The sequence below is a fragment of the Cinclus cinclus genome, chromosome 3 (assembly GCF_963662255.1).
Source record: "Cinclus cinclus chromosome 3, bCinCin1.1, whole genome shotgun sequence".
Lineage (NCBI taxonomy): Eukaryota > Metazoa > Chordata > Aves > Passeriformes > Cinclidae > Cinclus > Cinclus cinclus.
In genome coordinates this window covers 3,813,984-3,840,122 of record NC_085048.1, presented here as the reverse complement: position 1 = coordinate 3,840,122, position 26,139 = coordinate 3,813,984, and the positions used below count along the sequence as shown (strand labels likewise).

Below are 26,139 nucleotides of genomic sequence, written 5' to 3'. Positions count from 1 at the left end.
AGAAGCACAGCTAATTTGGAGCTAAACTGCCTTCCACGAGGCACTTTGGCTGCTGTCAGATGAAGCAGCCTCAGTGTGCTAGACGGGACCCATTTCCATTAAATGCTGCTTTCATGTGCTTCAAAAGATGAGTGCAATAAGGATGTTTGTCAAAGGAAAAACTGCAGCAAACTATTACATGCAGAACATCTGTACTGTGCTGCTCTTCCTTTGCTGGAGTTTATTGACTATTAATTTGATGCATGTATCTTTAAAAGAATGTGAAGTGTCTTTTTCTTCAGAGACCTTTCTTTCTTTCTTTCTTTCTTTCTTTCTTTCTTTCTTTCTTTCTTTCTTTCTTTCTTTCTTTCTTTCTTTCTTTCTTTCTTTCTTTCTTTCTTTCTTTCTTTCTTTCTTTCTTTCTTTCTTTCTTTCTTTCTTTCTTTCTTTCTTTCTTTCTTTCTTTTCCTTCCTTCCTGGAATCCTCCCTCCCTCCCACTATCAGTCAGTAGCTGATCCAATAATCTGTGGCTCATCTAAACCTAAGGAGTTTAGGAACATGCCTTGAGAAGGCACGAAAAGCAGCACAAAACACCAAAGGATTTTTCTAACCTGTAATCCTGGAACTATCTTGGGGTAGGAAGAATTTCTAATTAACAGAGAGTGAAAGGGTGAGAAGCTGTGATCTACAGCCTAAGTGCAACTTATCATCTCTAAATGTGAAATTTTCAACTCAACACACAAAGGACTTTACTGTGAACAAAATACGTTCTCTCCAATAGGGAACCTAACTTTACATTGTGTGTGCTTCTCACTTATATTTAAATATTTTAACAATTAAACTGATAGGTTTATAATCATTATAATTTCCAAGTTCTAATTTAGCAGCATATGGCCATCCACAGGTGTTTGGTTCAGCACCCTACTTAAACAAGATTCTATATCTAAGCATGTTCACACAACCTTGAGGGAAATCCTCACACATTTGGAGTTTTCCATGAGTTTTCATGTGTCTTTCATGAGTTCATGCCTTTTGATAAATGAGGACCAGAAGCAAAACATTTAGATCCTCCATGAAAAAAAAACAAAAAACACTTTCACATTATAATATGTTAATGACAATCCACAGGCAGTTGTTTCTGTCTGTACTTGGCCAGATCCTTTGCTGGGATAAAAAGGCTGTCATGAACTTGAAAGAAATTACCACAGTTAACATAAATTGAAAAATCAAGTGTTGGGATTTCTAATTCTTTATTCTTTCTTTTTTTTGACCCCAGAAATGTCTTTTCAAGACAAACCATACTTCCTTTAAGCTACCAGAGCACAAAAATACTTCTGTTTGCATCACGAAGGCTCCATTTCAGCTGCAGTATTTCTCAGGGAGAGCTCCTAAATTTATCACCATCATTTTGCATAGCTGCTTTGCCATAACCCTTGCTATAGGAAAACACATCCAAACCTTTCAGCACCGCCTCGGAAGCATCATTGAGGTGAGCTGATACAACCCAGGGTTCTTCAGGAGGCCCCAGTTTGTCAATTCTTTCACCCTGGGAGGAAGAACAGAAGAGAAGAACTAAGATCTTGTCTCCTCAGCAAAAGCAAATAAAACTTTGATGGTTTCAATCACTGTAATAATTTTTTTATATATATGCCCCCTATCTGAGGGCAATTTGAATTCATGTGTCATATGTTACAAATGTCAAAAGTTCACTATAACTTTTCAAGATGAGGCCACATCATAGAATGGATCAGATTGGAAGGAACCACAGTGGCTCATCTGGTTCCTCCTCCCTGCTCCAGCAGGGCCATCCCAGAGCTCAGGGCACAGGATTGTGTCCAGATCATTCTGGAATATCCCAGTGAGGAGACTCCAGACCCTCTCTGCACAATCTGTTCAGTGCTCAGTCACTGCACAGGGAAGAAGTTCTGTCTCCTGTCCAGGTGGAACTTGCTGGGATCAGTTCCTGCCCGTTCCCCTGGTGCCATTGCTGGGCCCTGGAGCAGAGCCTGGCTCTGTGCCAAAATTCTCAAATGTCAAAATTCTCAAATGTCAAAATAGTACAGAATTAATAGAAGTGTCCATCCACAGGGAGGCAAATTCTACCTTTCTGTCCAGGAAAATGATTTTTGGCTGTACTGGAAGCTGCTTCTCAATTTCTCCATCTGAGGGCTGCACCTGAACAGAGATGCTGTAGGGTCTCCTGTATAAGCTCGTTTCTGAATGCTGTCTGCTTCCATTTCTTTCACATGAAAAGGGATGGGAAAGAATGGGGGAGAAAAAAAGAGAGAGGAAAATCAGAAATAAAGTTCTCGGTGTTATTTTCTGTTCCTATTTTCTACCTACTAATTTACCTACTAATTTAATTTCATAACCCTTTGATTCCTTGGGTGAGAGCAGTGTGCATGGAAATAGGAAACAGCTGTCACTTCCAAGTAGAAAAAAGCACCAAAGTATGAAATAATCCTTTTTTTTTTTTTTCAATCCCCTTTTACAAAAAATCCCTTTTTTTACATATGGAAAAGTTAGAAATTAGCAAAGTAATTTATGGCCCTGGTATCATGTTGGAAGTACGTGGCAGAAACAGGGATTTAATGGACCCATGAACCCAATGCCTGAGCCCCAAAGTCATCATTGCAGTGCACTGAGAGCAGTGGAGCCTGTAAATGTTCCCTGTCCAGCAGAAAGATTTTCACTGAAAATCTCTGAGTTCCTCTAAGAACAAATTCTTGGTTCCTCTACACAAGCACAGCACTTACCAGGGCTTTACTGCATTTCTTTTTCCTTCCATCACCTTCCCAATGTGCAAAGTCTGCAGACTGAAATAAAGCAGTTACAGACACCCCCTTGAAAGACATGGGTTTTTCCAAGCCTGAAATTTAAATTAGAGCATCCCAGGAGACCCCTTTTGAATTTGAATAAAGAATCAACACTTCATTCTGAGCCTGGATCATTTCATTCCCTCTCCCAGTGCTTTGTGTCATTTAGTATCTCATATATATATATAATTTATATATATATAATGCTCTAATCTGCAATTGCAATGAAGTGGCTGGGGGTTTGGTATTGTCTTGAAATGAAAAGAAGAACTATTCATTGATCTCTAGTGTTTGCTTAAAGGTGTTTACAAACACAAGACATATTGAGCTTAAGTTTCCTTTGCTTTTAACTCTTTTTTCTAGTTTGGGTGATGGTGTGGATGTTTTTTCAATGTATTACTCTGTATTTGAAACAAGATATACTGTTCATACTGAGCTGATGGAAAATACTGGTCTGAACTACAGCTGCTGGAAAGATCAACTAAGGTTTTAAGGATATGTGCAGACTCAAAAGGTAGCTCAAGGACTGAAGTTTTAGTCCGTATCTTGGTTCTTTATCTTGTCTTTTTGTTGGTGGGAAAGTCTCAAAGGCAGTATTAAGTTTGAAATTCATGTCAGAGGCATCAATAAGGTGCTGTTATCCACTTTCTTCCAAAAATGTGAGTTCAACGATGTGATCAGAACTTATTGCAAGAACAACTCACGAAGTCATTTCTGTTTTCATGCCTAAGAGCTGCAGTTTTCTGTGAGCTCCCAGTCTCCAGCTGAGCACAGAGAGGTTTAGGTGAGTCTTGGCATAGTTTCTGTAAAGACTAAACGTTTTTTTCTCTTCTCAGTTTCTTTAAAACTGACAACAAATAAGAAAAAATACTCTGAATTCACAACCCGGGCTCCACACGCTAAAACTGGGCTCATCTACTGCATAGAGGAAGGCTGCTGCAAAATGTGGATCTAGGAAAGTAGCTCTCACTCCTTGGGTGAGTAGAACCATAGAATCATAGAATCACAGAATCATAGAATCATAGAAAATTTGGATTAGAAGGGACCATAAAGATTATCCAGTCCCACCTCCTGCCATGGGCAGGAACACCTCCCACTATCCCAGGCTGCTCCAAGCCCTGTCCAATTTGACCTAGGGACCAAGGGGTCTAGGGATCATCTTCCAGGAATGGGGCAACCACAGCTTCTCTGGGCAACCTGTGTAACCCTCACAGCAAAAAATTTCTTCTTAACATCTAATCTAAATCTCTCCTCTTTTAATTTAGAACTGTTCCCCCTTGTTCGTTCACTCTCTGGTAAAATAATGGCGAAGAAAACAGAAAAAGCAAAACTAGACATCAATACTTTAAAAGGAAGTGTAAAAATGAATGTCTCTTTGTGAGTAATTTGAACTTGGTTAACACAGCATGGAGTGTGGTGTTTATATCCCACATGGTCCAGGCTGGCTCGTGCTGTGAGGGAGCCCCTGCCTTTGGGCACAACCCTGCGCGCAGCAAGTTGTGTTCCTTAAAATGATGTCAGTGTGGAGGAGGAGAAAGGAGCATCCTGCTGCTCCCCTGCTGATTCGTGCTGGAAGGAAAATAGGCCTTTCCTGGCACAGCTTTGCCCTGGGGAGGTGGAGGTAGATGAGTGCTTGTAGCACAGCAATGACCACAGCAAGACCTGCCTTTGCCTTCATCCCGTGGGCATGAATGCTGTGCTGTTTGTCACCTCCCTGGAGTCTCCTGCTGGGCAGGAACAGGCTGGTTTGCAATTCCCTGCTGACAGGGAGCAGCTCTGATGCTCAGTGCCCTGCAGCTGTTCTAGAGGTGGGCACAGCAGGCTGGGGATGCCTCAGACAGCAGGGACACCAGGGATCCCTGATCCTGTCCCCATCAGTGCCTACACATGTCTGCTGAACAGGTTGAGGCTCCGCAGGAGAGCAAGTGCCTGCCCCTTAGCAGAAGGGAAGTTCCAGGGCATAGAAACTGGAGGGTCTGCTGCAGGTATTATGGATTAATTGAGAAACTTGGTGGAGAGGTTTGGGACAAAGGAAATGAAGTATCCCTGAAATCAAGGAGAACTTGTCATTTTATTTACAACTGCAATAATAATAACTGTGATCATAAAATATACAATCATAGAATGATTTGGGTTGGAAGGGACCTTGAGGATCATCTTTTTCCAACTCCCTGCCAAGGGCCGGGGCAACCTTCCACTATCCCAAGTTGCTCCAAGCCCCATCCAACCTGACCTTGGACACTTCCAGGGATCCAGGGGCAGCCACAGCTTCTCTGGGCACCCTGTGCCAGGGTCCCACCAGCATAATCAGGGAGGAATTTCTTCCTGATATTTAATCTAATGTAATATATTAATATCATTACTAATATAGTTATATCATGTCATCATAATAATGTCTACAACAATAATAGTAGTGGGAAGAAGAAGAAGAAGAAGAAGAAGAAGAAGAAGAAGAAGAAGAAGAAGAAGAAGAAGAAGAAGAAGAAGAAGAAGAAGAAGGAGTTACCAATTGACTTCGAGGGAAAGGAGATCAGGCTGGGAGCCTGTGTCAAGGGTCCATTAAAGTCAATGGATATGTGTCTACTAGAAAACTAAATTATGTCAAAAACAAACTGACACCTGACCACCTCTACCATTAAACCGTCAGTTCCTCTTAAGATGTGGTTTTGGTCCAATGGCAAAGTCCAGAACAACTCCCAAATTATCTGGGAGCTAATAGAGTCAGAAAATATTTTCACTTGGAAGTTTGGATGCTGAAATATGTCAGCTGGCCTTGGTGCCAAAGAACAGCCCCTGGCATATTTAATTTCCTAATAGACATTGAAATTAATTGAGCAGTTGGCTGGTATGTCTGAAATGCTAGTGCTGTAAAATCAATATATCTTTGGAAGGGGAAGGAAATTGGGAAGAATTTAAAGAAAAATATGACTAAATGAATCATGATCCAGTCAACGACATTTTTCTTTGTTGTTGAAAAGGTGGGGGTTGATGGTGACTTCAAGGGATTCAGGAGAGGTGCAGCAAGGACAGGACATAGGCAAGCTGAGGACTTGTGGCAGGCAAAGTAGGTACAGGTTCACTGGAAGGACTGTGAGGAATTCAGTGGTTTTGGGTGAGAATTGGTTCTGATATCATGGGATGATGAAATAAGCCAGACCTCTGACCTCTCAGGTGCACTGTTGGAGCTTTTTCTCCCCCTGCAGAACTTGTCACTGATTGATATATGCAGGGAAGAATGACAGGAGCATCAGAAGACAATGAGGAGTCTGATGTCATTCTTATTTTAAGCAAGAAAAGATATTTGAAGAATGACTTTTATTTCCACCAATTCCCATATTTTCCCATATTATATAAAGAAATCAAAGAGAATTGTGGACCCCAGCTCCTGGCCCTGCACAGGACAGACCCAACAATTCCACCATGTGCCTGAGAGCATTTTCCAAGTGCTTCTTGAGCTCTGCCAGGTTTGGTGTTGTGATCACTGCCCTGGGGAGCTTCTTCAGTGCCCAGCCACCCTCTGGGTGAAGAAACCTTTCCTCACATCCAACCTAGACACGCCATGACACATTTTCATGTCATTCCCTCAGGTCCTGTCACTGGTCACCACAGAGCAGAGATCAGTGCGAGCCCTCTCCTTCCCCTCATGAGGAAGTGGTAACTGCATTGAAGTCTCCCCTCAGTCTCCTCCAGGCTGAGCAAACCAAGTGACCTCAGCCTCTCCTCCTATGACTTCCCCTCTAGGCCCTTCTTCTATCAGAACAACGAAGCTGAGGACGGGTCTGGATGTAGGATCACTAGAATTCTTTAGAAGGAGAGGAACAGAGCAGATGCATCAGATAGGACAGAAACATCCTCTAGATTCATTAGTAACTTCCATTAATAGCTGTAGATCAGTGGAAGTGCCCCAATTTACAAAGCCACTGGTGAGGAGCTAAGCCAGGCCTCCTCCATAACACACTCCCCAAGTTTACTGTCAGAGAAATGTCTTTTATTAAATGTAAACAGCATCCTGCCGGAGGTCAGAGCTTTGCCTTGCTGTGTATCCCAAGGTAATACCACTTTAAGCTCCACATAAACTCTTAAACAGTTTCTATCCTAAAACCAGACCGTAGGTGGTACAGTTTTTTACGATATGTTATAATAGTGCAATAAATCTGTTAGCTTAAAATCGAATCTCCGTGGCCTTTTAGAGAAATCATCATTAAATGCAAGGCCCTGTTAATGATGCCATCCCAGTGAAATTGTTTAATCTGCTAGGGGGGTGGAAGGTCACCAAATGAATTTTTTATAATACATCAACTTGACACGCAATAGGGAAAACTGTAATAGATAAAAGCAAAGGAAAAGGGCACTGTCTTCTTCTGATAGGTCAATAGCAGCCAAGAGAGTCACTCATCCACTTTTCCTTCACTACTGTGCTCCTTTTCCATTTAATATGGACACCCAATTAATACCTCAGCACCATAGACAACCTCATTTTAGGTGAATTATAGCAATTTCTTCCCCCTTCTTTGAAATGAAAGTGATCACAATACATCATAGCATTGTGCGAATTAACGTTAATTGATTCGAGTTACCAAGCATTGATGGGCCACTTCTATAATCTGGTCCTTATTGGGAGCTGGAAGGGATGGAGGGAAGATTAGATTGCATCCCCCGTTGCTTTGACGACGGCGGTCACCTGATGGCTTGTTAGACAGTTGTACGCTTCTATTGCTGGCCCCAGTGGGGTCGTCAGTAAACTGGAGTGATGTCCAAACATCATTACACGCTGCTCCGATATTAAAGCAAAGGGATTAGCACCTTATTGCAGGCAACCTGGATTTGTCATTGTGCTGTCGTTATCCAATTTCCAGATGATAATGTGACTGTGGCCTGTGGGCACAAGGTCCTACAGCCAAACCAAGGTGCTTGTGTATGTATACATATATCTATATATAGAGAGATATTTATTTATTTATTTTAATACATATATACACACACACACACTCATATAGATATATAAACACATGCACACTACCCCCCACACACCCAACACCTCAAGCCATTTAACCTTTTGCTCACCAGATTCCTGCTAACAAAGCATGTGGAAGAATTTTTCCCCCTTTCCCATCAGACGCACGGCGGAGGCCAAGAGTGCGATGTGACAGCAGAGCAGTCTGGCCTGGGAGCTGACACAGCCGTCACTCACTCGAATGTCACAGCAGACAAGCTCTGTTGATAGAGGTGGCACCACTCACATGTTAAATAAGGTGGAGTGGGGACAGGATTGGTCCCTTGGAGACGTGGCCAGCAGCTCCTCTCTGCTGGTGCTTGTGTCGTGTAAATCATCGCTTATGTTGCAGGTCCCGTAGTCGTTAGGAGGGAAAATAAATCCATACGTGTCATGAGCAAGGCAGGATTTGCTTGACAGATCCCTTTGCAGTGCTTGAGAAGCACATCAGGGACACCGATGGATCTCCTGCACGTGTCTGAACAATGTTAACTTCTGAGGGAACACTGGAATAGGAAACAGCTTCTCTTGAGTTGATCCTCTTCATTTTAAAGTGAGATGTATTAACACAAACCCTTCAGTTTCAAAGACCTGTTTCAAAGACAAGTTCAAGACTTGTGTGGGGGATATGAGGCAATTTATCCCTCCTTCTTCCCACAGAAACATTCAAAGTCCTGTGCTCCTTTTCTCAAATCTCTCCTACCCTCTCCACCTTTCTCTTCCTCTGCTTTCTCCTGCTCTTCTTTCATCTTTCCTACCTTCAGCTCCTTCCCTGCAGAGAAGCCAGTTGAGTTTTAGAAGGCCATTGTCAGAGCAAGCAACCAGAATTATGTGGGGCGTAGGACTTCTAGCTGTCTGAGTCTTGTAATTCACAGCTGTTACCTTTGAGTGGGAATGACAAATTCTTGGATATGTTTACCATGTAAACTAGATGCTAACAGGAATTTAGTTTAAAATGTAAAGCTTAGAGGAGAACTACATATCTTGGTAACAGACCCTTTAACTCCTACACTGTCAGAAAGGCTCCTGCCCAGCAGAGCAGTGGTAAAAAACTATCATTATATTTATCTACTATTGTTGGAGAGGAAATGTGAAGATCCAAGAAAGGCAGTTTGGAGATTTGCTTGAAAACTTGCAAGGGAAATGCTGGCGTCACACAGGGTTCATACATGAAGGGCTGCTTTTGGTATTTTCCCTTTCAAAATCAAACCATCTTATGGACAAGACATCATATTTTGTGCATGTTTGGAATAGCCTGAATGAAAAATATTTCTGCTTAAGCTGCAATTCAATTGCTCTATTGATCATGGACTCAGGTCAAAAGATGCCTCCTTAGTTTTCCTTCCTTGATTTAAACATGAAGGGAAAAAAAAAAAACAAACCAAAACTAAAACAGTAGATCTGTGGCCTAATATCTACACAATTAAGGACCTTTTGTAGCATCATCTCTGGTATGACTGGGCATTTCCTACATTGACAATTCAGCTCTTATGCCCAATTTCAATTCTACCAGAAGCAAAAAATTAGTAACAGACTAAAACTTCACTATTGATCAGACAGATAAATAACCTATTGACATAGAATCCCTTCACATAATCTTCTTTTACATCCATTGCCATCACCTTCACTGTGGGAGGATGTGTCCGAATCTCTGACTACCCCATGGCCACCCACCTCTTCTGGCCCATCCCACAACTACTAAGTTTCCCACTAGGAAAATAATTCCGAATTGACGATAAAAATTTCATCCTGATTCCAAAAGTACAACGTGATCAGGCAGTTTTATATGACATAACACTTTTTGTTCAAGTTTGAACTCCCACTTCATGCTCATGACATTTCTTATCCCATTGCTCCCACAAAGAACCCACTAGAGAATCAGAACTTCCTCTGATGGAAAACCCTCTAGGTTTTTCATGTGGACTTTCCCACCATTTTACTAGACTGTAAAAGTGATGTTGGTCATCTTAACTATCCCCAAACTATTAAACAAATAAATAAATAAACAAAATTCATAATATAATTTTGGCCATGTGGGGTAAAAGTCATGAAAATAGTATTGAATGGAAATGTGAAATGTTACCTTTCCAGTTCTATTGCAAAGCTCTTCCTGTTTATTATCTGAGGAGGAGCATACTTCTATTTTTAAATGCAAAGTTACCTCTCAGTGCCTTATGCTCTTTTGTTCCTGTGCTGTCATTGTCCATCACTATGGAGAGATTCCTCACTGCTATTTACTCTTGCAACGTATTTTCACAGATAGAGTGATATCTTCCAGATTTGTTTTGCCAAGTTAAACAAACTCTCTACTAAATAGTTTTATAATTCTATTCTATTCTTAAATAAACTCAATACCCATGATCATCTTAAATGTCCTTCCTTTTAGCTACTTGATCTGAATTTGATCTGATCAGCTGTGAGTGGCACATTCTACATAAAAATATTCCCTCTGCACTGCCCATGTGAATATCTAACTTAAAATTAAATAAGTTTAATTTAAAAGACATTTTAAGCTTAGTTTAAGCTCCTAAGTATCATCACTTCCATACCTTCACTTTAGGAGTGCTGCAGATAAAACTTTGAAATTCCCTCAAGTGCTACAATGTCGGCAGCTCTTGACGTGGAGATTTTTCGCATCCTGCCTTTGCCTGCTCACTGGAGGAAAAACTTGCATAATTATTCAAGGAAAAATTGTCATATCTTTTTTTTTTTTTTTTTTTTTTTTTGTAAAGCCCTGTGCAATTCCACAGAGCAGCCTGCCTGAAACCTAAGCAAAGGTTACCAAATCCAAGCACTTTGGGGTAAGGAAGAGTCTGAATTAATCTTCTTTGAACTCCAGCCCTGCTGCCTGTGTATGTGCCATGTGACACAGAGAATTAGTTGTAATATCTCATTTAGTGCTCTGCATGGGAATTGCTGTTGGAATGAGCCATTCTTTGATAATTTGCTTCCCTTTTATTCCTTGCTGTGAGCCTCAAATTTCCTGCACAAGCACCATTTTTCACATACTACCTCAAACATAACTCTCAACAAAAAATATTTCCATTTGTATCAGGTTAAAGGTTGATCAAGAAGGAGCAAAGCATCCTGCTGTAGTGTGGGGATAGGGACTAAACTACTGTCCAGAATTATATTCCTGATTCTGTATAAAGGTACCTGCACAAACACATACAATACATTCATCACTGTGCTTCTTATTCTTTCATATTTATATTGATATTAGGAAGATTTTGCAAAACAGGAATTTCTATCTGTAAATCCATTACAGTATATGTTATATAAAGGCATTTCATGGAATATAAACTATGTGATAGACATCTCTGACTCTCCAGCTGTGCAAGACTATAGCAGTCACAGCAATCACCTCTGTCTTCTCTTGACAAATTAATGAGCCGTGCTTGAAATGACCCTAACAAAGGAGTTAAATTAAAATCATGTATAAAAGCGCTTCAAATCATAACAGACAAGCCATATTTTTTAAAGGCTTGGCAGTGTGATTTACAGATCTACTGACTAATACCTTACCACAGCAGGGTTTCCAAAGCTCCCTTTCAGCCTCACTGTCCTGGGCTGCAAATGAACATCCAGTCCACGCTGATAAAAGATCTTTTTGTAGTTGTGGTGTTATAGAACCATAAAATCATTAAGGTTAGGAAATACCCCTGAGATTTTTGAGTGAAGCCATTAGCCCAGCACAGTGTTCACCTCCAGACCGTGTCCCCAAACGTCCCATTCATTCACCTTCCTCTTGAGCACTTCCAGGGATGGTGACTCCACCACTGCCCTGGGCAGCCTGTCTCAATACCTGACCACTCTTTCAGTGAAAGATGTTTTTTTTTCTAATATCTAGAATACACGTCCTCTGGTACAACTTGAAGCTGTTTTCTCTTATCCTGTTGCTTGTTACCTGGGAGAAGAGACTGACCTTCCCCTGGCTCCAGTTTCCTTCAGAGTCATTGAGAATGATGATGTAAGACAATTCACTGGTCTGAAAGCCCAAGGAGATGGGCCTGGCAGGAGTGCAGGTTCAGTGTATTTCTGATGGTCCAATTGGGTTTAGCATGACTCAGGTGTGAAAATATTCCTCTTTTCCTTCCAGAGAAAAAAAAAACCACTGGAATACTTTGTCTAACTTGTAATCCCAGCCCCATTATCCATGCCTGTGCCAGCATGTGCTGCTTAAATGGAGACAGATAGACAGTGGGGACAGTACATGTCCCAACAGGAGAACCTTGATTTCATTTCGCAGGTTATCTGTGGCTTTATTGCATCAGAAATGTCAGCCATGAGTAATTCCAGAAAAGCTATGACTGATGGGGAGCAATAAATAACAGTGCAGAGGAGCCTGAGCAGCTGAGGGTGGGTGAGTTCTGAGCCGATCCTGTGATCTGGTGATGTGAGTGTTCTCTTCAACAAAGACCCCAGGTCTTCCCATAATTGGGGCAGTGAATCCAAGGCTTTAGGCTAGCACTTCGTGTCTGCAGTAAAACAGCCTCCATCCTAGGGAACTCTCCTGATCTTTGCTGCTTGGAATCTTTTCACAGAGTGTGCACAGATAGGAAGACAAAACACAGCTGGGCCAGCAGTCCCAGTGTGGAGATGCCATTTGTGCCTGAAAAAAAGACAGCTTCGAGGTTTCCTTGCTGGCACACAGAAGATGGTGCTTCTCTCCTTTAAATGGTCTCTTGGGATCTTGTCTTAGGATCATGTAAATCGTGGAATGCTTTGTGTTGGAAGGGACCTTAAAGATCATCCAGTTTCACTCTCTGCCATGGGCAGGGACATCTTCCACTATCCCAGGTTGCTCCAAACACTGTCCAGCCTGGCCTTGGACACTTCCAGGGATCCAGGGGCAGCCACAGCTTCTCTGGGAAACCTCAATACCCACTGTAAAATTCCCCACATCATTTTTCTGCTGTCCCTTTTTGCAGTGCCCTTCAGTGTAGCACAAACAGTCCCACTAACAAGAGTGATGTTGGTTCTGCTGATCCAAATTACAATGTATCTTCAGAATTGGTCCCTGATTTAAGATTTGATCTTGCACTTAATAATTCTTCATTGGACTTAATGCAAATCCACAAAAAAACAACAAAACCCCAAAAGCAAAAGCACAAAAGCAAAGCACAGCAAAGCAAAACAAAACAAAACAAAAACAAGCCAAAAGAAAACAAAAATAAAATTCTACCCCCCCCAAAAAAACCCACCTAAAGTTGAAACCAGCAAACCAAAAACAAAACAACAACAACAAAAAAAAATCCTACAGTCACAGACCATTGTCCTGCTTCTCCACCACGAACCACAGAGTGTCTACTAGAAAAGTTAAGCATGTGAACAGCAGTTTGTATCACTGGCAGACATCAGGATGGTCCATGGGTCAGCAGTAAATGGGAGAGGATGTGGTATTAATTATAGGGACTAAGTCTTAGACAAATCCAATTTCTTTCTTGCATAGATGGAATATATGGAATATACTTATACTTGGATAAGGCTCAGTAGTGCTCAACATCAAAAAATAACATTATGCAATATCAAGAGAGTACACAATAAGGTTGCCAAACATCAAATCCCATGTCCTCTATTAAAAACAGATGGGATATTACCTTTTTCATATTACCCATATGCTTTTAATACAGTTTCAGGATCTGATGCTAAAATATACTGCTGTCTGCTCCCATCCCATACCAGCTCTGCTCTTCACAACCTCCTCTGCAGATAAGGGCTGACATCTGGGCTGTGCAAATAGCGGCTTTAAGAGGCTAAAAAGGGCAAGACAGGGACAGAGGAAGGAGGGAGAGAAAGGATTGTTTGTTGATGTGGAGGACGGGGGGGGAAAAAAGATCTTCAAAAAGTGAGTCTTGGTGCTGAATATCAATAAAATTTAGTATGTATAAAACTGACCAAAAACTCTGTAACTGGCAGAGCTCAAAAGGGAGCTGCAGCGGGAAATTATTGTAAAGCAAAGAAGTGTCCTGTGTTGTTCTGTCAAAATGAGATGCAGGTCTGTTGCTGTATCTGCATGGAGACACAAATATAAACCCACTACTGATATAAAGCATGGAAGGTTCTGTGGGCTGATAAATTCCCAACAGAAAAGTCAAACATGGGGGCCCAGATTATGTGGGATATAGGATCTGGGCAAACAGACAGAACTGGGTTCTGGAAAGACAGAACTGAAAAGGAATTAAAGAATACAGTGAGCAACCAGAAGACCATGAATTCTCCTGTTTCTGTGGGAGACTGGGATAATGGAATCATTGAATTGTGCCAGGAGAAAATGGGATTTAATACACTTTCACATCAGGCACCGACACCATACAATCATAGAATACCAGGCTGGGAGGGACCTCAATGATCCTGTGGTCCAACCTTTCTTGGAAATGTCATGGTCTAGTCAAGGCGGCCCAGCACCCTATCCAGCTGAATCTTATACATGTCCAAAGCTGGGGAATCCACCAAGAAGGAAACCTCGATTTTCAGTCACTCACACTTCCAAACAAATTCAGAAAACAGACAGAGAAAGAAAGAAACACTCACCAGAACTCAAGCCTTTTAATTTTTTTTTTTCCAAAGCAGACAGTGAGGTTATTTGATTACTCTGAAAGTATCTGGAGGAGGAGGAGGAAGAGTCAATGCTCAGAAAGTTACTAATATAAAAGTGAAGGAAATAACCAGATGCTCTCATGGGAATCTGCAGGTAGAGGTTGACAAGAGGAAATGGGCAAGTACTTGTGACAGAAAGAACAGGAATAGTATTCAACATGTTCAGACAGTATTGAAGGTGTCCAGCTCTTGTATCATCACAACCAGATGGGTGTCAAGAACTTTAGGTAAAAAGAATCATTGACACTAAGGCATCTAAGTGAAGAGTAGTGGCTTGTTTCATACACAATATTGAAGTAATAGATTAAACAGATTTTTGTGGCCTTACGTTTTAAAAGTATATGAATAAATGTTTGGATCTTCAAGACAGTTAAGGCAACAGCCCATCTTAAATAATGTACCTCTGCTGCCACACCAATTTACAAACATTAATAGATTTAATTGTTTAGAATTTAACATCTATGATAGCCTGAATTAACCTAATTCTTTATAGTTTCAAGGCAGACTTTTAAGAACTCTGTTCCTCATTTAAGGCACCACTGACATCTCTGCATTCCAGATTCATGAGCACCAACAGAAAAACATGGGAGTCCAGCTAGTACTGGGGCACAGCTCTGACATCACAGAATCATGGAATGGTGTGGGTTGGAAGAGACCTTAAAAATGATCAGATTCCACCCCCTGCCATGGACAAGGACACCTTCCACTATGCCAGGTTGCTCCAAACCCTGTTCAACCTGGCCTTGGACACTTTCAGGGGCAGCCACAGCTTCTCTGGGCAAGTCATGGAAACTTTATAACATCTTTCAGCATGGTTAGTCACATTTCAGTCAATGGAGAACTTGTTTAATAAGTACATCAAGTGAATAAACTGCCTCTCTACACTTTAATCAGTATCTGGTAATGACACATCTGCTACTTACCTATTGTTACCTTCTCCTGGGGACAGCAAAGCAGACTGAGTCAACATTAAGGTGTCAACTGGCAAGCCAAGGCCACTCTGAAGGTCCCCAGTCTGATGAGTGTTGATAATTGTTCTGGCCAAACTCTTTAGGCTGTCACTTGTGAACTCATTTCTTGGATGACCTGGCAGATCACCAAGCTCAATGATCAGCACTCTTGATGAACCAACCCCATCAGGTGACTGCAGAGCCCGGGTGTTCCCTAGTTGTGTCCCTTCTTCCTGTGTGCTGTATCTGCTCTGAAAGGCTGTGCAAAATGCCATGTTAGGGCAGTGATATCTCTTTTTGCTGGCGTTGGCTGAGATTACCTTCAAAGTGCTTTCACCTCCCAGCACATTATGGACGACTCTAATTTGGTCATGACCAACCTTCAAGAAATCAGCCAATCGACAGATTATGGTTGCCTCACCCTTTTCCCCAACAGCTTCAGGTACAGTGAAAGCCACAAGAAGGGAAAGACCAGCAACTACTTCCACAGGTTCTTTCTCATGGAGGAGAACATACAGGAGGTTGTCCTCAAAGCTGAAGTAATTGGCTCCTGCCCCTGCGTTCAGTGAAAAAGAAGATGGGGTCGGAGAGACATAATTCCCTTGGACAAAAACACGAAGGCTGAGGGGCTCAGTGAAGAATATGGCCAGGGGAAGCCTGGTTGTGTTTTGGCCACTGAGGAGGTAGAGTCTGACAGCCAGAGGTGCCAGGTCTGGGAAGCAAACCGTGGTGAGTTTGGTGGAGGGCAGAACAGAGAAGAAAGTAGAACGATGCTCTGCAGGGTAACACAAAGAATGTGAGGTCTCATCAGTGAGGGTGTCCATAAAGCTGCCAGTCATTGTAACCACTGGGAACAGTCTCTGGCTCTCCACACTGGAGTCCAAGTTTTCTAAGATGACAAGTGCGTGATCTGCCTGTTTACAGAAGTAGCCTTGAACTGATGGCTTGAAGAGGCATTTATTGTCATCTCTGTAAATTCCTGGGAGAGAATAAAGGGAGATGGGTAGGAAAATTAATTGTTTCAGACATCATCTCAAAAAAAAATTTAATAGCTCCTCATTTTCCCATTCCAAATTTAAATTCACTTGGTCAGTGCTAAAATTATGCATCTTTAAAGAGAAGCCTGGACACTGAGGGATATTAAATAGGTAGAAACTGCATTTACCTCTAGATGTCCTAGAGTTGAAAATTGTTGAGGACTGAAAACAAACGACAGATAAGCATCACATACACCTACCTTGTTCTTTCTAGATATCAAACTACAGTATTAATTGGAAGAGCATATATCTGACACAAGACATGCTTTTTGTCTGACCCAGCACCTTGTCCCCATGTCCTTGTGCCTTTTATATTTTTCCTGGTTCCAAGCCTAAACAGGGTGATGAATCAGGGCATGACTGCAAGTCTTTGAAAGGATAATTTAACCCTACAAAATGATGTCTTGTCCCGCTCACAGAGACTGGACTTCAAAGAGAAAACACTAGAAAGGACCAGAACATCATTAATCTGCTCCAGTGATGAACCATCTCATAAAGTTTTAGAGCTGGAAGAAACCACCAGATTCAGATACCTACAAATATAGTACACTCTCACATGTGTTCCAAATGTCCAAACTCCCACTGCAGTCAGTTGAGATCTGGAAATTTAACCATTTGCTCACGGGCAGGTGTCTAGATTTGTTTGGGATGTCCTGAGGCACCTGAGACATGTGACACAGGGTCTATAGAAGACATATGCCCTGCAAGGACACCCCACAGCACCAGAAATTACACAAAACACACATTTATGTAACTGGAACACATCCATACATATACATAGCCATCTATGCAAAGCTGTTTAAAACCAATGAAATTCACCCTAAAATACTTCTGTTTAGTCATCTGGACTTTACAATCCTATAATTTTATTGAGCAGAGATGGGATTCTGTCTCTTAAACACAAGTGCAGAGTGTCACCTGGACTTCTTTTGGTAGCTGTGGGTTTAACATCTGTGGGTGTAACACAAAATGAATAGGAGTGCAAAAATCACTTTAGATAACGCTTTATTATTTCACTGAAGGTAACAGGGGTGACTATTGTTACACATATCTCAGGATTTCCCACTAAAGCCCCTCCCAAGAACCTCTGCAGACAAGCCAAGAGGATCCTTTTATGGAAGGCTCTAGAGAGAAGAGATGTAATCCACACAGTCTCCTGAGTTAGAATCATTGGGTCACAGAATGGTTTGGGTTGAAAGGTTGGGCCTTAAATATAATCTAGTTCCAACCCTCCTGAAAAGGACCACCTTCCACTAGACCAGGTTGCTCAGACCTGCCCATCCTACCTGTCCTTGTACGCTTCCAGCAATGGGGAATCCACAGCTTCTCTGGGCAACCAATGCCTCAGCATCCTCACAGTAAAGAATTTCTTCACAGTACCAAATTAAACCCTACCCCTGTCAGTTGGATGCCATTCCCCCTTGTGCTGCCACTCCACACCTTTGTCAAAAGTCCTGAAAGGTGCTACAAGCTAACAGTGTGTTCCATGTGACCAAATACAGGTCTCTGCTTTAAGATGAGAGAAATTGTGCCTCAGGCTGAAATGATGAGATCACCACTGATTATAAAGAGAGAATAAAAGTAAATGAGTTCAGATACAGGCACCAAAACCATAAACATTTCTGCCTGGAGCATGTTAGAAAAAGATGTATGTTTCTGTTTTTCCTTCCTCTCTTCAAAATAAAATCAAAGAAGGAATTTGCTGCTGTAGCCAGCTAGACTTCTCCTTCCCTCACCCAGACTGCTCCCTCCTTAGTCAGTGTGCTCACAAATGTGCTGGGCAAAGCATGGCCAATATCCAAACTAACTCTTTGCTCCTCATTCAGCACCTGGGGTCATGTATTCCGTTCACATAAAAAAATAAGGGATAGCAACATCCTTGAGAGTCACAAACTTCTAGATAAATAAGAGGATATTAGGGCACCAGGACCTCCCTTATCAAGGACACATAATGTGAAAATTTCTGCTAGATAAAAGTAGCAGATTCCTAAAAAAGAAATTAACTATGAGAAGTGTTGGATGGGGTTCTGAGCAGCGTGGTGCAGTGGAAGGTGTCCCTGACCATGGGAAGAGTGTTGGAAATGGATGATCTTTAAGGCCACTTCCAACCCAAGCCATTCTATGATTCCATTACATAACTCTGGGCTCTGCCTTTAGTTATATCTCGAAGCCTGGATCCTGTGGGTTCTTACCTCCTGTGTATTTCCAGGGGAATCATCATGTGAGCCCGTGGTCTGTGAACATTCCCCAGAATGAGTTCTCCCTCTGCACGTCACCAAGGGAAGCAATGGAATTGCATAAATATCAAACTCTGTTCAGGGAGGATGTCCAAGTGAGATGGGACTTGTACAAAGCCCCCTATTTTTAGACACCAGCTTACAAGTTTGCTTCCATTTTCTTGCTTTTCCCTGTTGTTTTTTTTTTTTTTTTGTGTGTGTGTGTGTGTTTTTTTGGTTTGTTTTTGGTGTTTTTTAGGTTTTTAGTTTTTGTTTTTCAGTGAAAGTGTTTTGCTGTAGTATTTTGCTGTCAGTTTGCGCTGGAGGCAAAAAGAGAGTGAAGAACAACTCTGTTTAGAACAGAAGTGGAAATGCTGTGCTCAGAGACATTGGAATTGTCCAGGAGCGCTGGGAGGATGCGCTGTGCCGTCAGCAGCCTGCCCACAAAGGCTGACACATCTCATCCACGGCTCTCCTGGAAACACCCCATCTCCCCCTGGTGACATTTCTCATGTCTACAAATGGGATTTGATGATATTTCATGAATTCTCAGAACTTTCCTTAGCCCTGCCTGCCTTGAAGAGGGGGCTATCTTGGTGTCCTGCACACACTCACACACATGCACACACATGCATCATTGCTTGTCTTCTTCCAAATGGCCTTATCTGCCAGTCACAATTTCTGCAGCCTGCAATTTCGATCACTTTTAAATGAAACCCATGCTGGCCTTAGTAATCATAATGTCATTTACAATTTACCACAAAACACATTTATTCAGTTAGTAGCACATTGGAGAAAGAGAACTCCATATGAACTTGCCACTGAAGCCCTAATCTGATTATTTCCTCATGAAAATCCAAGCAGGGGTGCTTGTAAGAGGGGTCTGAGAGGAGAAGGAAAAAGTGAGTCCTGGCCACAGCTGACTCTGATAATCAATGGGAACAGATAAGTGACATGGCCTGTCACAGCTAGCATCTAATCTGCCCCAGGGCTTTCCTCTAAAAAAGGCCAGAGTGGACAGGACTTAATAAATACTGAGTGACCACTGAATATTGAGCTGACATGTGCTATTTACATTGGTGATAAACAATAGCAGTGATAAATTCCAGAAGGATCCCCCAGCAGTGGGTGAAATTGGATTACACAGGTTCTATTTTTATGTGTTTGCACACACACACACACGTGTGTGAGAGGGAGAAAAAAGGGGGGGGAAGAGTCAACCATAGTCCCTAGAAATGTGTGGGAAAGATGGACAAGATATTCACAGATTGTTGACCTTCATACTGGGATCTTGTGCACCCAGGCAAAGGAAGGGGACAGTTGTGCTTTGAACTCGTGGATTCACCTGCTTGTCCTGCTCCACACAAGAGAGAGAAATTATTCGTGCAATGTGTGTGTGTTCACCCTCTGCAGATAATTCCTCGACCTCAGCAAGCAGACTTTGCTTTCTGCAGGTTTCACCCATCATCAAGGCAAATTTATTATTTATTTATATATATAAACATACCAGCACATATATCTAGATGAGATTTTAGCACTCAGGTTGCTTCTAGGGCTCCTGACAAATATTAACTTTGTGTCAATATTTGTCCTTCCTGTCATGAAATGAGGATTTTCCACCTCATTTCGCATTTGAAAAGAATAATGTGCCGAGGGGGCCCTCTTTGCTTAGGAAAAAGAAACCTCCACCACTACCATCACCATCATATCCTTTATTTAGAAAAATGGAGAGAAGTGGAAGGAGAGAAGAGCATTTTTTAAAATAGATGTTTTGACTTAAAGGCACATGGAGTCCTTTACAAGTCTCCTGCCTTTTCCCTTGTTCCCCAATGCCAAATAAATAAAATAAAATAAATTCTACATTTAAAATTGAATGAAATACATCAACATTAATGATTTTCCCCTTCAGGTTAACACCACAATTTGCTTCAATAATTTTTACCCATTTCGTGATAGATTTCACAATTCATGGTACAAGGAAAAATAGAGTCTCTTTTTGACAAAAACAAAAGGCAATGTCGGTTTTTTATCAAAATAAAATAAATCTCCCACAATTTTCTTTCCATCTGACTGGATTTGCCCATCAGTTATTTCTAATTTAACTACAATTATAGCTACAAAAATATAAAAGCAAGGAGGGGAGGAAGGGGGAGGGGAGAGATAAATGGGATACTGTTTAGAAATTGCAATTCATTGGCCTTGGGCTGGCCAGCACATATCTTTGCTGAAGGGGAAATATTCATCAGCATTAACTGTTCCTTTTGACCTGCTGACATTCAAATGGGAAATAAAGGGGAAATAAAAATAGGGTTCAGGAATAGCACCTTGGAAATGCAGAAAAGGTAAATTATTGAGTTGGGTTGCAGAGGAAGGCACAGTGGTACAAATGTTTCTCATGTGTTTCTGTACAAATGTTCTGGTTTTGGTTCTGGCACAGTTAATTTTATTCACAGTAGCTGTTTTGGGCTGTGTTTTGGATTTGTGCTGAAAAGGGTGTTAATAGCACAGAGATGTTTTAATTATTGCTGAGTGGGGCTGAGTGGGCCTTTTCTGCTCCTCATCCCACCAGTGAGTGGGCTGGGGGTGCACAAGGATTTGGGAGGGGACACAGCCAGGACAGCTGGCCCCTGGTGACCCAAGGGATATCCCAGGCCATGCGGGGTCATGCCAGCATGTAAAACTGGGGGGAGAAGGAAGGAAGGAAGGATTCCAGGAAAGAAGGATTCCAGGAAGGAAGGAAGGATTCCAGGAAGGAAGGAAGGAAGGAAGGAAGGAAGGAAGGAAGGGGAGGACATTGGGACTGATGGCATTTGTCTTCCCAAGTCACCAAGTTACGTGTGATGGAGTCCCACTGGAGTGACTGAACTCCTCCCTGCCCATGGGAAGTGGTGAATGAATTATTTGTTTTGCTTACAAAACTTTTACTTCCCCTGTTTAAGGTCTTTATCTCAACCCTCAAGTTTTCTTCCTTTTACCCTTCCAGTTCTCTCCCCCATCCCACCAGGGCTGAGTGAATGAGGGGCTGTGTGAGGTTGAGTTGCCAGCTGGGGTTAAACCATGGGAACACACACACACATAAATATGTACTCATAGCAGGGACCATGTTAATAAAAATAGACTGACTGCTTTAGGCTGTTAATTATTTCTCTTAAAGAAAATTATTTTGGAAGGAAATTAGTCTCATAACATCACTCTGTGTGGGGGGTTTATGTTCTCCTGTTTATTGTTCTTCTATAAAAAACTTGAACCCCCCCCCCCCCCCAGCCAATTTCAGCCACATTTGTGGGTTCAAAAATACTATGTTCCTTCAAGGTTTGTAAAATTAGGTGCCCAAGTAGAGAAAAGACAGTTATTGGTGCCTCCTTTGAAGGAAGGTCAGTGGAACTCTTCTTACACATCCTGAGATCTGCGCTCACCCTTCCCTTTCACATGCAAATCCAAAGAAAAACAGGTGTAGTACATGAAATATTTGCTCTTGCAATCATTGTGCACATGCTTTGATACGGCCACACACACATTGCAACTATTTATTCTCTGTAAAATCAAGTGATATTTGCCTCTTTTATATAGTTGTACATTTTTATGTTTGCATCAACTTTTCAGAGCTCCCCATGCCTGAGAGGGAAGGCACATGTTACAGATGACAATATATCTTTCCTAGTCATGAAAAAAATTAAAATTTTCCAGTTCCCAGAGACAATAATAACTCATTCTTGACCTCAAAGCATCAGTACAGAAATTTTTTTGTACTAAAGAAAGTATACAAGTAAAGTCTTAAGAAGAGAGACCAGCAATGCTCTGAAGTCAGAATGCTCTCCAACAGGGATCAAAAAAGAGTAGGGGAACAAAACATTCATATAGCAATGTTCACCCAAAACGCTCCTCAAGCTTTCAGTGGAACAGTTCAGGAACCTCTTGAGTCAGAGAGATCATTGTTGGTCTTAGTATTTGAGACAAAACACCAAACCTGTCTCACAAATCCATGAAAAGCTGGGGAGGAGAATAATAACCCAGCCAGGAGAAAATATCTTGACCCCTCTCAAAGGAGGTGGGTCAGTAAATCTGGAAGGGCCATTTAGTGAGGTTGCCCTGACCAGGCTGGACAAAGGGATTTTCCTTATAATTCCACAAATCTTCTCAATTGCAAGATGCCACACCTGGAAATACCTGTGTCCATAAGACTCAGCTGGAACTAAGCTGGAAGAGCATTTTATCCATCAAAACTTATAAAACAACCACTGCCAAGTCAGGTTCTAGTCCCTGAGGCCAGCTGGCATGGCACTTCTATAGTATTAAAGTCACAGACCCTCCAGAGCACTGTACTCCCCTCCAAACTGCACTGTTGAACTGGCCACTGACCCGTGCTAATTTTTGGAATGCACCCAGGAGTTAATTTGGACACTCCTGTGTTGGCTGGGACAAAAGTGGGCTTGGAGCTGTACTCTTGATGCAATAGGAAGCTCCAGTGTCCATACCCTGGTGCTCTTTGACTGGGTAGAGGCCCATTCCTCCTGCTGTCAGCACTGGATGAGAGAAGCTTGTACATAATTTCACTAATCTTAATCAGAAGGACACAGTTGGGAAGGATTTTTGTCTGCATTATCATTAATGATTTGGGGACTTTGGCCATTTTAGTGATCCAGACAACACAAAGGTCCCCATAATGCTTATTTCAGGAACAAATTCAATGCAGTGACAAAAGCGTTACCAGATATTTTATTGTACGTGGAGACAAAAATGGTTAAACAGCCTGGACTGGAGCTTTTAGACCATCTCATGAAGCAGGTAAGACAAACTATTCTCACAAACCTCTTGAAGTCATTAACAACTATCCAAAAAGCCAGTTCTGTGAGATGGGTCCTGTCTCCCAGGAAAGACAAATAAAAATGCAAAGAGAAACATCTTTTCATCCTTATTATTTCCCCTTTGAAAAACCTGCTGTTCCACAAGTATCAGGTTTTTTTCTCATGTCTCTACCAAAGCTCTTCCCATTTTCTTTCCCTTGAAGATAATCCTGATTTCCTCTAGGTGTTTTTAAGAGGATTTTTCTCTTCTCCTGACCAGCTACCTCGTGACTGAAGCTTTAGTCACACCAATACCTGTGGCTCAACAAAAGGTGAAGGGCATAAAAGAGCAGAGCTTTCGCCAACACCTTTCCAGTCACCATCTCTCTCGTCTAGGAATGATAAAACTACCACCACCACCACCACCACCTGAAAGCTGAACAGCAATTTTGTCAGATACCAGACCTAAAAATGAATGTGGCTGTGCCATGCGCTGCTCTGAGCTGTGGATATAATGAGTTTTGAATGGGAAGTCCCGGACACAATAAATCTGTGCCATATGTGACCATTTCCTGTGTCAGTTCCTTTCTCATAACCAGCGGAGGCTTCTCCCTCCCCCTCACTTTCCCTTTCATGACCCCACACTAGGGCTCTGAAATCTTTCAGGGTTGCTTTTGGGCCCCAGGCCTTTCCACAGCAGTTGCATAAATAAATGAGTTTGACAGCAAACATCATAATGGTTACGGTAATTTGTGCTCCACACAAGTGTTTGTGCTACTCGCTGGAGAAACGGGGGAGGAAAGAGCTCGTTCTGTTACCACAAACAAAAGTATGTGCTCTGACAAGTGGTGAAAGAATTAGTCAAATAAACTTGAACTCTATTCAGACCATTGCTGTTATGGACAGGAAGGTTCTCAGCTTCGTTTTCCCTCCTTGGCCTGCAGTCACTGCAAAGACAAATCATCCTTTTCTTCTGCAAAAATAAAGTTAGGGCATAAAATGAACTGCCTCAAAATAAAATTTTCAGGGAACTCCACTTTACTGCTATTATTATTATCATTTCTTCCCAATGAGAACAGTTCTTTGGTCCTGGGAACAGACGCACAAAGAGACTGAGTGATTATCCATTAGAAGCAGGCTAGAAGAAAAATGCCAAATACCTGCAGTTTCTAGAAGTATGTGGGTTAGAAATAAGCCTTAAAATGAAAATAATTTTTGTAAGAAACAGGTTGAGAGGGCAGAACAAAAGCTTTAATTTGTCCTATTCTCTCCCTTTTTATTTATAAATAACACATTCTTAATACCAAACTTTTACTAAGTTTTTAACTTTGCCTGAGAAATTATAATAATTTTGGTCTGCGTACATATTTTCTGTAACACTATATTATTAAAACCCCCCTTTTTTTTTTTTTCTCCAGCAATGCCACTTAAAAAATATCTTTCACAGGTCCCATTTTCAGCCCAGAAAGACTGCAGACATTTCAGTTAGTCTAGTAAAAGACAAAATTAGTTTATGGAAGGTTTATAATAATTTCTTGGAAGTAAGATTGTTTTTCCATGTCCAGTACAGAGGGAACAAAGTAAAGGTATTAGTAGTTTAACCAGCAAGGCTTAGGTTGGAAATCAGAAGAATATCTTTCTAGGGAAAAAGAAAAATGTTAAGTGGCAAGAGATTAAAAGTAACTGATTTGGAACCTCAAAGAACCAATACAAATGAGGGACTTTTTTTACCAGGCTGTATTAATTTCTTTGGGGAGCATTGTAATTACAGATATCACTTTGGAATCTTTCTTTCTTTCTCTTTCTTTCTTTCTTTCTTTCTTTCTTTCTTTCTTTCTTTCTTTCTTTCTTTCTTTCTTTCTTTCTTTCTTTCTTTCTTTCTTTCTTTCTTTCTTTCTTTCTTTCTTTCTTTCCTTCCTTCCTTCCTTCCTTCCTTCTTTCCTTTCTTTCCTTTCTTTCCTTTCTTTCCTTTCTTTCCCCATCTAAGCTATAAAAAAGGTTAAAATCTTACTTGCACCTGCCTTGGCTCAAGGTTCAGTTCAAGAGCCTGTGCTTATAACAAAAAGGTTCAAAAGCACAAGAGTCCCTGTGACATTATTAGGGTGATTTTCAGCAATATTAGTCCTGTAGGGGCTGTGGACTTGAATCTTAAAGCAGAAGGATTTCATTATGGGTACAGACAGCTATATTATGCCATGACATATTTATGACAATGAACAGTAATGGGAGGTGAGTATTTTAAGCCTTAGAAGTTGAAATTAATCTGAGAGCACGGTGCAGAATCTGAACACCTATGAAAACATATTGAAGAGCTAAAATTTGAGACACAAAGGCTACAGTCATTATCTGAGCACATGGAAGGGATTCATCACATTAATTCTAGCTGCTTAAATGTTAAGCATCTAGTCTTAGCTAATTGTCTGGTCTAAGCTGTTCATCTAGACAATAATCATTAGAGAGGGAGAGAGAAGAGACTTTTAGAGGGTCATTCATTCTTGCTTTTCTTTGGAAGGATTTTTGCATTTCTGGAGTTATCTGTTTCTGCTGGCTATGGGTGGAACCTAGACACATATTTTGGACTGGAGGCTTGTCTTTAGAATCAAAGAATCACCAAATCATTAAGTTTGGAAAAGATCTCCAAGATCATCAAGTCCAACCTGGGACCAATCACCACCTTGCCATTAAACCACAGTACTAAGTGCTAGTGCCATTGGGTAAAATGAGCCCAAGTACTAATTTGCACTGAAGTTGCTAATGAGGCTT

The 26,139-nt window shown here is 41.4% G+C and overlaps 1 protein-coding gene across 1 annotated transcript in view; it reads right to left on the bottom strand.

The window, feature by feature from the left end:
* The window catches only part of PKHD1 (PKHD1 ciliary IPT domain containing fibrocystin/polyductin), a 226,094-nt gene that overhangs the window by 11,385 nt on the left and 188,570 nt on the right, over positions 1–26,139 (bottom strand). The window contains exons 59-61 of the mRNA XM_062489610.1: positions 15,313–16,318; positions 2,084–2,219; positions 1,439–1,526 (exon numbers count right to left, since the gene is read on the bottom strand). Of these exons, the coding sequence (XP_062345594.1) occupies positions 1,439–1,526; positions 2,084–2,219; positions 15,313–16,318 (1,230 nt within the window). The remainder of the gene's footprint in view (positions 1–1,438; positions 1,527–2,083; positions 2,220–15,312; positions 16,319–26,139) is intronic.